Source organism: Chelonoidis abingdonii, chromosome 17, assembly GCF_003597395.2.
Source record: "Chelonoidis abingdonii isolate Lonesome George chromosome 17, CheloAbing_2.0, whole genome shotgun sequence".
NCBI classification, from domain to species: domain Eukaryota; kingdom Metazoa; phylum Chordata; order Testudines; family Testudinidae; genus Chelonoidis; species Chelonoidis abingdonii.
Window position 1 is genome coordinate 8,590,688 of NC_133785.1, and position 11,468 is coordinate 8,602,155.

The 11,468-nt window shown below is 47.4% G+C and overlaps 1 protein-coding gene across 1 annotated transcript in view; it reads right to left on the bottom strand.

Moving 5' to 3' along the window:
- EHD1 (EH domain containing 1) overlaps nucleotides 1–10,073 on the bottom strand; it is a 29,704-nt gene extending 19,631 nt beyond the window's left edge. The window contains exons 1-2 of the mRNA XM_032797755.2: nucleotides 9,530–10,073; nucleotides 5,320–5,417 (exon numbers count right to left, since the gene is read on the bottom strand). Coding sequence (XP_032653646.1) covers nucleotides 5,320–5,417; nucleotides 9,530–9,933 — 502 coding nt within the window. The 5' untranslated portion in view covers nucleotides 9,934–10,073. The remainder of the gene's footprint in view (nucleotides 1–5,319; nucleotides 5,418–9,529) is intronic.
- Nucleotides 10,074–11,468: the final 1,395 nt, after the last annotated feature.

An 11,468-nucleotide genomic window follows, 5' to 3' on the forward strand; every position in this document is an offset into this window, starting at 1 on the left:
ATGAAGATTAAATTTTAAAAACCTTAATTATACAACAAAACTATTGTATGTAAATTACAGACTTACAGAAAGACCTTCTAGAAACATTAAAATGTATTACTGGCATATGAAACCTTAGAGTGAATAAATGAAGTCTCGGCATACCACTTCTGAAAGGTTGCCAATCCCCGCTCTAAGCTGATGGGAGAGCGCTCTTCCCCCCCTCCCCAACATAATTACTCCAGCCCCCTCATGAGCAGCAATAGCTATGCTGCAACACTGCCCACACCAGTGCTTAGGTCAGTGTAATCTAAGTAGTTCAAGGGTGGCTTATTCACACTCCTGAGTGACATACTCACAAGCTGTAGTGTATATAGCTCAAGGCCCACCAATGGTTGAGGCCCCTGTGACAGCAGGGAATTAGCTGAGACATTAGGTGATCTCAGCAGGTGACCCAGACCCCCTTGCTGCAGAAGGCCAAAATACCTCAAGGTCCATGATAATCTGACCTAGGGGAAATTCCTTTCCTACATCAAATCTGGTGATCAAAGACAGACCCTGGCAATGTGAGCACAGGCTAGCCAGGCAGCTAAGTCAGGATTCTTTGCACCACCTGAAAGCACCATTCCAGCCTCTCACGTCTGAAGTTCTTATACCCTCAGTCATTGCTTGGACTGCATACACACCATCCTTACATGTAGAAATTTATATTAAGTGCAACTCTCTACAAAGGGAACAGATGATAAATAGGCTACCTAGCAGCCTGAGACTGGAAGCCAGGCTTGGAGGCATGAAATGTCAGCCATGGAGAATCACAACTATGTACCTGCATCATTAGCACAGGCTTCCCCCATGCAAGCCATACCTGAAGCACTAGCATAAGACCAGAAATTGCAGAGTATGTCCCAATGAAAGTTTGGAAATTAAAAAAGGAATTTCAGACCTTGTTTTCCTACAAGATGTTCTGGGGACTGAAGCGACCTGCCTCTCTCTCTAAAGTGGCTCAAAAGTCTCACTACAGGAATAAGATACAGCTAAGCTCTTACATTATAAAGAAATTGTGGTTTGTAAGGGGGAGGGGTAGAATTGTAACACTAAAAAAGCACCATGAATTGTGGAACATCCTGGTTTCTTTCTGACTAGGGGCAGCAAGAGCCTTATCTTTGAGAGCAGTTTCCTGCAGGCATTACTAGTCACTGGAAAAAATATCAGTTTGGAAAGGCTGATGTGATTAATAAGCAAGACGTTTTTCCTTCCGGCCTTTGCCATAACCAAGAAGTCACAAATACAGCAAGAGCTTCTGGAGCAGTGCAATCAAATGCCAGGATTTTGATACTCAGGAAGAGCCAAACTAAGTTACAAGACTCTGCAGAGATCCGAACAAGCAGAGAGATGGACACAGAAAGGAATGCACAGGGACAAGCCTCTGCACAGAAGTGACAAGCCCAGTTTCTCCACTGGGGAGTAGTCACAGTGGGGTGCTTTGAAGCTGTGTGGGGTACAGAAGAGTGAGATCCTTTGGCAGAAACATTGAGAACCCAACAGAAAGTGAAACACTAGCTCAAGACCTGGATCATAGCCAGCACTAGGCCAATAGACCAATAAAAGGCCTGAGATTTGGTTCAGAACTTCTGAACCAATGGGGCTAGCGGTAAATATTTATGCTGCTTGGGAGCCAGAAGAGCTAGGTCAGTACAGAGCATTTGCTTCTAGAACAGTGATCCCCAAAAACTTTTCAGGGGAATGCCAGGAGTGGGGCAGTAGACAGAGGTAAGGGGGCCAAGGCTAAAGCTGCAGGTGGGGGTGGGTCTGAGACCAGGGCCAAGTGTGGAGCTGCAACTGGGCTGCAATCAGCCCAAGGGTGTGTGCGGGGCAGGGCCAGTGGGTCACCTCTCCCTGCCCCCTGTGGGGGCTGGCCTGGCCCTGCCACACCCTGAATGTTCCTCCATGACAGTTTGGGGACCTCTGCTCTAGAAGGAAAGGCAGGCTAGTCTTGTGGTTTTGGAAATGGGCTGGGATTCACAAGATTGAGCACTAGTCCCAACTCTGCAGACTTGCGCAAGTTACTACTGACTCAGTTCCTTCCCCCCCACCCCTCCATAAAATGTGGATAAATATTCCTTCTCACTTTGTGGTCTTATTGTACTAGGCCCTGTGCACGCACAAAGATGGCCTCTGCCCCAATCTCTGCTGTGACTTCTAGGAACTATGCATGCCAACAGATTAGTGCTCAAAAGTTGCTGTCAGAGAAGAGGTGGCAAAGGAGTTTAGCTGGAGGGATATTTACTCTGTATATTCTGGCATATGTTGACAGTTTGTTTTAATTGTTAAAGATTGTATTTTGAATCTCAACATGGCATTAAACTGTCTGACCCCTACCCTCCTGGACTTAAAGAAATCATGTTGTGGGAAAGTGCTAAAAATCAGGTTCTGCCAAGCCTACCTATGACTAGGGCAATCAGAAGTCAGCCTGTCCTGCCCTCTTTACAGTGGGTTCTCAGATGAAGGTCAAGATATTGGTGTTTCTCCCAAGGCACTTAAAGGAGCCAACAGCTCTGGGATGGGGACTAGGGTTGACAATGCTGCTTCAGGTTTCTACTTTAAGCTCATCTATGCAGGAGACAGCTCTCAGGAAGCCAGAGTGGCTATCAAAATACCCCAGGAACTAAGGATCATTCCAAATTGCACCACCTTGAGCTCACTCTACAGGGAAGCTAGCTTCCAGGCTCAGATGCCACTTGGCTTTAGCATTCCAGAGGTCTCATGGCACCAACAGGTGCTGCAGGCTACAGCTGAGGAAGCCATTTCAGAGGCAACATCACTGCACACATTAAGCAGTAGTATCTGGAAAACTGTCCATTGAATCTGTAGTGCAGCTAGTGTGGTAAAAGCATTAAGCTGAAGAATACTAGAATGAGAGTCAGTCAAGTGAGAGCTGAAGTGTCACCTGGCAGAAAGGTAACTCACCAGAGCACAGAATGGGGAGCCAGGACTCCTTGGTTCTCCTGTCTATAGCCAGTAGGTCTAGTGGTTTAGATCAGGAGTTACTGGATGATCAAGACACCAGGGTTCTATTCCCCATCCCTGCTGCTCACCTATCTTACACAAATCACTTCCACCCTGTGCCTCAGGTTTTCCACCCAAATCTGTAGGACAGGGACAATAGTGGCCTACCATCCAGAGAGCTGGTTTGCTGAATTAGTGGGGCCCTACATTCAACGCCATGAGGTGTTAGTCAGGATGCAACATGATCCCTTTTGACCAGTACATCTAATTCCAACATTTCAGATAAAACCCTATTGATTTGGGGGGGAAAATGGGGGAGAGCATGAAGCCACTGCCATATTTAACACAGCCACAGCTTCAAGCACCTCTGCAATGTCTATAGATCAAACACCTTCGAGCATAACTATACCCCATCTCTTATCTGTCCATCATCCCAAGTATCATGGGAACACCTTGAATGAGGTCTCCCATCTATTTTGGGTATATATTGCTGCAGAGAGTTAGCCCAAGCTTTTAGCCATGCGTTGCCCCTAGCACTCTACTCCCATCATACACAAAGCCCTCTCACCTAGGTTTACAGGGACTTTCAGCTGGCCTGGCTGGGGGTTAGAGTCCAGGTTCTGTTTCACTTGGGCTAGTAAGCCACCCTGCAGTGAGGACAGGCTAAATCACTCAAGTACTATTAGTTCTCCAATGCCTTCCCACAATTTTTTCTGTGCACTTAGGAGATGAATTCTTACAATTCACAAAAACAAAGTAGCATAGACTGTTATACAAAGCACCATGGGATGTACCATCACAAATCCTAATGATCTGGGGAATGCAATAGCTGCAAAGACAGTAGTGCAAGTATGTTAGCAGCCATGCTGCAAGCCAATTGGCGTTAACTATCCCGGGTGCTTGTCACCTAAGATCCCCACAGTGACTACATACCCCTAGCTTACACTGCTGCATCCACATTAGATATTTGAACTCAATCTTGTTCAACACTTGCTTTAAACTGGTTCTGCTTGTAAGAGGAGTTACAAGATTAAGTAAGGGCTAAACACATCTGAGGTTTACATCAATTTAATTAGATTTAGTTGAACAGGTGCAGCTTTTCTGATATGAACATGCAAACTCAGCCAGCCATTGTCCCTACTTCCAGTGCAGTGGAAAGGAAACAGACCATATACACTCATTGAGAGGTCGCTCAGCTAAGTAACTCATTTAGATGATCTGACATGCTTTGTGAAGCATTGTCAGCAGCATGCTACACAATTAACTAAGGTGGGAGGGTGTCATCCCCATTTTATGCTACAGAAAGAGGCACATTAAGCTACTTACCCCAGAGCAAAAGCAGAGATGGGACTAGAACCCAGGAGAGCCAACTTGCCAGCTCTAACCATTACACTGCATTCCTCAGTCTAGAAATAGAACCCAGGAGTACTGACCCCCAACAGCCTGCTCTTATTTCATAGCCCTCCACACAGCAAGGGAGCCTCTATTCTAAATAGGACAGACAGGGTGAGAGGGGAAGTGACTTGTCCCAGGTCACAGCAGAACCAGGAATAGAACCACTCCTCAACTTCATGTTAAATGCACTAGCCACTAGATCATGCTGCTCTTCCTCCAAACAGCCTTAAAGCATTGACAACCCAACAAGAGATCCTGCATACATCCAGGAGGTGCCATGCTAGCCTCCCATGATGAACTGGACTTGTCCACTCCAGAACCATTGTATTAGGACATCAGATGCATTATCTCAGCTTCACAGTTAGTCTCAGCTCCTCAGATCTACTTCAAGCTAGTCTTCGGACAGATTTTCCAAGTGAGGGATCACCTCTGCTACACTATTCTCTTCCAAACCCAAAAACCAGAGAACATTCACAGCTCCCAAGACACCAGACAGCTCCAGAACGCCAGACTAGCAGTGGGTTTTAGCCACCAGTGCAATATGATTTAGTGATGCCAATCACTTCTATATTAGGAGTTGACACTGGGAGCAAATCTCAAGCCTTGGTAGACAGAGAACCAGGAAGGTTAAGTGGATGACTTAAGCATGTCAAGCTATTTAGCCTTTGAGGTGAAACAAATCCAGCAGCCTTTGCTTGGAGCAGTAACTTGTGTGCAAAGCATTTGGTACAACAGCAGCATGTACTTCAGACCACATCTCTATAAGAAACGAAAAAGAGTGAGGGATAGTCAAGTTTGGCTCAAGCTAGTCTGTTTTTCTGTTATGTGGTATCCCTGGTTTCACACTTCAGGGCTCCATGGTCCCACTGGTCTGTCAGATCCAGTCTGGAAATTCTCATACAATGTTGGCACTGGTATGCATTTAAAGCAAACAATTACCTCTGCTTATGCGCTGCTTCTCTCCTGAGAGGATACCAGGTGTGTCAATGATACTGATGCTATCCAAGACAGGGTTGGGTAGTTGGGCACACATGAACCTATATGAGAAGAGATACTCAATTAGAGAGGCTGGGCACTTTCCTTCTGTGGTATGTAAAAGATCAGAGGCAAGAAAAAAAACAAGGAAGATCAGCTACGTGGTCAAGGCTGTAGGCTGGGTCTGAGGCTATCTGGATTCAATCGCCTACTTTGCCAGACTCCCTATGTGACCAGGGGCAAGTCCCCACCCCTCTGGCACCCCACCACCCTCCCCACTGCCTTAACTCCCTTATCTGTAAGGCAGGGAGAGTTTTACCTAACAGGGTATGGTAAGCATAAATCCAGCCTCAGGTATGTGGGAGGAGGAGGAGTGCTAAGCTAGATAGCAGGCTCTTTGGGGAAGGGGCTGTCATTTATTATGTTTGTACAGCCCCTTGGGCATCTAAGTCACTCCACCTCTGTGATTCATTGTCTTATAAGTGGCTACCTTAGGAAGGTTCATCTCTTGCATTACAAGTATGTGAAAGAAACTGGAGAGAGTCTGCAGCTTCTTTGGCAGATTTACTAGCAGTTGACCAATTTTAAGGTACCAGTGTATCAGTTCCCTTTAAATTAAACCTAGAGTGTCATTAGTGCATCATCTACAGATCAACACACCTTCTCTTCAGCCTTATATGCTGTAAAAAGGCTAAAGAAAAAGGGAGCCATACTGGAGCAGTGCTGTTTAGAGACATTTCTATTAAACCCCAAAGACAACAGACTTGCTCTTCAGCTGGTGTAGACCAGCTTCAATGGAGTTCTGATTTACACCAGCCCAACATCTATTCCTCTCTGGTATCTGAAACCTTTAAGCCCAATAGCAAAATGTTAGATGCAAGCAGCAATGTGAGTCATTAGGAATATTAACTGGAAATGTCAGTCAATACTGCAAGTTAGTGCACTTTATACATTCCAGCTGTTGACAGAGTGGCAAGCTTGATGCCAAAACAGCATATTTTTTAAAGTAAAGAGTGACAGATTTTAGAATTCTACACCTAACCTTTCCACTGTGCCAATACTATGATTGGTAATCTAATGCTTCCATTCATTGTTTCCTAACTTTTGATCAGATCTTCTCTTGAAGATGAGTCATCTAGAAGAGGGATAATTTGCTGGAATTCATTTATTTTTCCACTAGGCAGAACTGGAAAGATCTTTAGCTTGTTCTTATTTCAGAAGCTGAGTCCACAGCAATTTTAGTTGCTTAGTGGAATCAGCAGCTCCTTTCTGTTGGGAGGAGATTTCAGTTAGCTATGCAGAAAGGAAGAGTCTGATCAACTAAAACAGCAAAGCAATCCTGCTGATCTGACATGGATTTCATAAGGAGGCAGGAACTCTCTCAACTCCTGCACAAGACTCATGTAAGCCTTAATCCCTAATGCAGGGGTAGGCAACCTATGACATGCGCACAAGCTGATTTTCAGCAGCACTCACACTGCCTGGGTCCTGGCCACCAATCTGTGAGGCTCTGCATTTTAACTTAATTTTAAATGAAGCTTCTTAAACATTCTGAAACTTTACTTACATACAGTGATAGTTTAGTTATATATTAGACTTATAGAAAGACCTTCTAAAAACATTAGACTGTATTACTGGCACACGAGACCTTACATTAGAGTGAATAAATGAAGACTCAGCACACCACTTCCAAAAGGTTGCCAACCCCAGCCCTAGTGTTTCAGAAGAGACTGAGCAGTTTTAAAAGCTGGACATTCTACATTTTCTTCCAGACACCAAAAAAATCCTAGTTTCAAACTGCATGTCTTGCTGCTCATACACAGACACCCTTAGCATAGTGATTATCGCACAGCTGTGGGGGTAGGGGGAGGAAAAACAAGGATGTGAGAATAAACCTGTTACTCCTTTACTGAGCCTAGAGACCCCAGAGTGCTCCTTTAAGGAGCTTTAGGATGAATGCAAGAGACAGCTTTTGTTACATGCCAGATGAAGAACCCATTGGCTAGGACAGTTAGATTAAACAGATACTGTATTAAAGTTGCTGTACCCCTTTTTAAACATACTAGCCCATCAAGAGGAGACAACTTGGGTTAAGCATTAACACTCTTCACTCTCCTCCAACAGGAAGACCAGAGGCCAACATTCCAGAGACCATTTAACACTGATGTTTAAAGGCCATCTAGAATTAGTTTATAAACAAGCCAGCCCACAAACAGCTAGTAGAGGCTGACCTAGAATTGTCCAAAAGGCATCCTTCCGGGCAGAGAGGAAGCAGCCATGAATAGAGAGGGGCCCTGATCATGAGTTCAAGCTGCATGCTATGCTACTAGTATGGCTTTCAAGTGTTTCATTCATGCCTTCCTGCATCACACCCTCATGGTCAGCTATGAAATCATCTTCTATTACCAAGGACAGGGAACCCATTTCTGAATGATTATGAGTGTTATGAGAACCTGTGGCTGGATGCGCCTCAATTACCCACTTCCTTATGGGTTTCACTTTGTCACAATTTTCTATTTTAATCTCACTCTCCCCTTTCAACTACAGAAGCAGCCACATGCTAAGAAATTTCTGCTAACATTAGGTTTCAAGCAGAGCCTTAGGGCATCAGAACATTTCCATGACCCTCTGTATTATGGAGGTCACACCTTTGCACAAGACCAGGGAAGCCCAAGGGGAAAACCCATCCTAAAATAGATATTGGTTTAGTTTGAGAGAAGTTAGACTTGGCAACTCATTGCTTTTAGGTGACAAACCATCAACAAGCTCAAAGTTACAGCAGGCATCAGGAGACCTGGGTTTTACCACCAGCTGTGGACAGGTTTGGCTGAGTCACTTCAACCCTGCCTTTTAGTTATTCCATCTGTAAAACAGGGATGTTACCTTAAGAGCCTGGAAAGCTCTAAGTGGGTGTTTCAGTTAAATCAGGTCCCTTTACATTGCCAACAGCTATTACAGGTGCCAATAGTACTGAGCAAGAAGGGACCTCCCAGCTGGTACAGAGGCTTCATGCGAGCCCTGGGAGCAGGGATACATGGCAGGAGTACTCTGCAATACTTCTGCTTCCAAGGGAGCTCCTGAACCCCTTTGCAGGACCAGAGAATTGGACTTTCAGTTGTGAAGGAATGCTGCCATGTTAAGAGACTTAGAAAGAACTATGCCCCCTTCTTAAGAGTTACTATCTTTGGTTTTGATGATTGGAATCTGGGAAGTTTCAATTAACTTGCTTTAATATTAATTTCTCCCATTTCAGCTTGGGAAAATGCCCAGTCAGTTTCATGTTTGTTTAGGGTCAGTTCCTAGTCAATTTCATTCAGAGCCTCCTCCATGCACCAGTTAGAGGTGGCCAAAATAACGCTATCAAAATCTGAGACAGATAGGAAATCACTATGCTGTTCCGCACAAAAATCCCCTTCTGCCGGAGGCCATTCAGAGGCAAAAGACTGCTTATGGGCAGGGAGGGAGTTAAGAGAATTTGGCTGCAGAGTTTATAGAGTGAGGCATCCAAGAACTATGTCTTAGAGCTGCAGTTCTCAAACTTTTGGCCTCAGGACCCACTTGTGAACGTATAGGGCCTGTCACGACCCTGTAAATAAATAGTCTAGTGGAGGCCCTAGGTGGTCTCAGTTAGGTTCTGCTCAGCATTAACTGTACAATAGCAGCTTCCCATCCCCACCTACCAGGGTGCCACCCCAGTGACCATGTTCCTCAACAGATGAAAGCCTCAACTCTAGCTTTGGAGAGGGGGTATTATGCAGGAGTCTGTACAGGGATTTGCATGAAGAAGGTTGCCATAAGTCTGGGGGCTGACAAGTAGTGTTGGCAGTCTCTCCTCCCCCACCACATCCCTTCACACCAGGGTCTCACCTCTTAGAGATGGCACTAAGCTCAAACTGGAGCTGCTATGCAGTACCAGTCATGTCCACCCACCAGCCCAGACTTACCTACTGAGTACGGCGCTGCAGGTCCCCCCGTACTCAGGCTCTCACCTGTTGAGGACGGTGCCAAGCTGGAGGCTGCGGTGCCATGAGTGGCCATGCAGGCCCCAGGCAGCCCTCACCTAGGGAGAAAGGCGCTGAGGGGCGCCGCAGCCCCCGCGCCCCGCCCTCACGTGGGGAAGGAAGGGGGCGAGCGACGCTGCAGGCCCCCGTGCCCCCCCCCCCTCCCGGCTCACCTGTTGAGAAAAGCGTTGCCGAAGGAGTTGAGCTTGCGGAAGGGCCGCCGCGGGTCGACCACCAGGGCGTTGCCAGGGACGACGCCCTCGGTCTCGCCGCCCATGACGGCGATGAAGGAGTCGGTGGTGGGCTCGGGCCCGATGCGCATGCCCGGGAAGTCCTGCTCGATGAGGTGCCGGATGAAGGTGGTCTTGCCGGTGCTGTACTGCCCCACCAGCAGCACCATGGGCTTGTTCTCCCAGTCGGCCGGCTCCAGCGCCGGGGAGTGGAAGTCGTGGAAGCGGTAATACTCCTCCAGGGGCAGCAGCTTGGTGGCGTAGAGCTGCTTCAGCCCCTCCGAGACCGTGCGGAACAGCTCTGGCTCCTTCCGCCGCCGCGCGTCCTTGCTCACCCAACTGAACATGGCTGCGGGGACTGGAGGGGCGGGGAAGGCTGCGTTACAAGCCGGGACGGGAGCGCCCACCACTGTGCTCAGCCGCCTGCCACTGAATGAAGAGCCCCCCTCAGTGCCTGTATTTATATGGATCCCCGCCCCTCGGCCACGCCCCTGACAAGTTGATTGGTGCCCATCAGTTGGGCCGCTTCCGCCCCGCTCCCTCATCCCCAAACGCTCCTTGGCACAGCGCCACAATCGTAATGGCGTCACTTCCGCCCCTCTCGTCCGCCTTTTGCTTTTCGCTGCCCTCCATGACAGTTACCGAGGTGGAACTCCGCCCCTCCCCCCACCAGCCGCCATGACAGTTACTGAGGCAAAAGTAGCCTCAACCATAGGCTGATGTGGGATCATGTGGTGTTCAGGGGCTGCAGGAGTTTGACCAAAGCCACAGTTACAATGAGGGGTGGCTGTCTTCACCCTGTGCTTCCTCGCCACCCCATTGGCCCGATTCCCCCCACGGTGGGCGTCTCAGATACCATTGTCAGTGAATCAAAATCTCCTCAGACCACCCCCTGACTCACCTATCAAAATCAACCCCCAGCCCCGACATGCCTACCAAAATTAGGGGTTGCCAACCCTCCAGGATTGTCCTGGCATCTCCAGAAATTAAAGATTAATCTTTAATTAAAGATTATGTCATGTGAGGAAACCTCCAATCAAAACTGGCAATTCTATCCTGAAATCAACCCCAAAGCCTCTGACACTGTCCACTTAAATTAGAGGGACCAGATACCAAGTGTGAAAAATCAGGACAGGAGGTGGGGGGTAATAGGCACCCATATAAGAAAAATCCCTAGATACCAGGACTGTCCCTATAAAACTGGGACATCTGGTCACCCTAACCTAAATAACCACCTAACACTGCCCACTGAAATCAACAGGCCAAACCCAACACTGCCTTCTGAAATCGATTCACAATCCCTGGACAATGCCCACCTAAATCAGCTCCCCAACACTGACCACCAAATCAAACACCTGACACTGACCACCAAAATCAACCCCCAAACTCCATGACATTGTCCAAAATAGTCAACCCCACACTCCCTGATACTACCCACTGAAATCAACCTGCCTGTTCCCCAGTGCCCATCAAAATTAACACCCAACATTGATCACCAAAATTAACCCCACAACACTGACCACCGAAACTAACTCCTCAACCCCCAACACTGCCACTAAAATCAACTCCCCCAGCCACTGACACTATTCACTGAAATCAAACCCCAACTCCGACAGTGTCCACTGAAATGACCCATCAACTTCCTGACACTACCCCCCTAAACACCCAAGCCTCCTGAATACCATTGCCCCAACACCAGTCCTCCAGCCACTGTCATCCAAATCCACCCAATTTATCCCCCAAATCCTCCAGAAACCATCCCTACAAATCCTCTGATGCTGTCCCCCCAATCTTTTGACACCATTTCCCCAGTTGCCCTCTGATTCTATCCTGCTGGATGCTGCCACTCCAAATCATCCCTGAAACTGCCTGACATCATCCC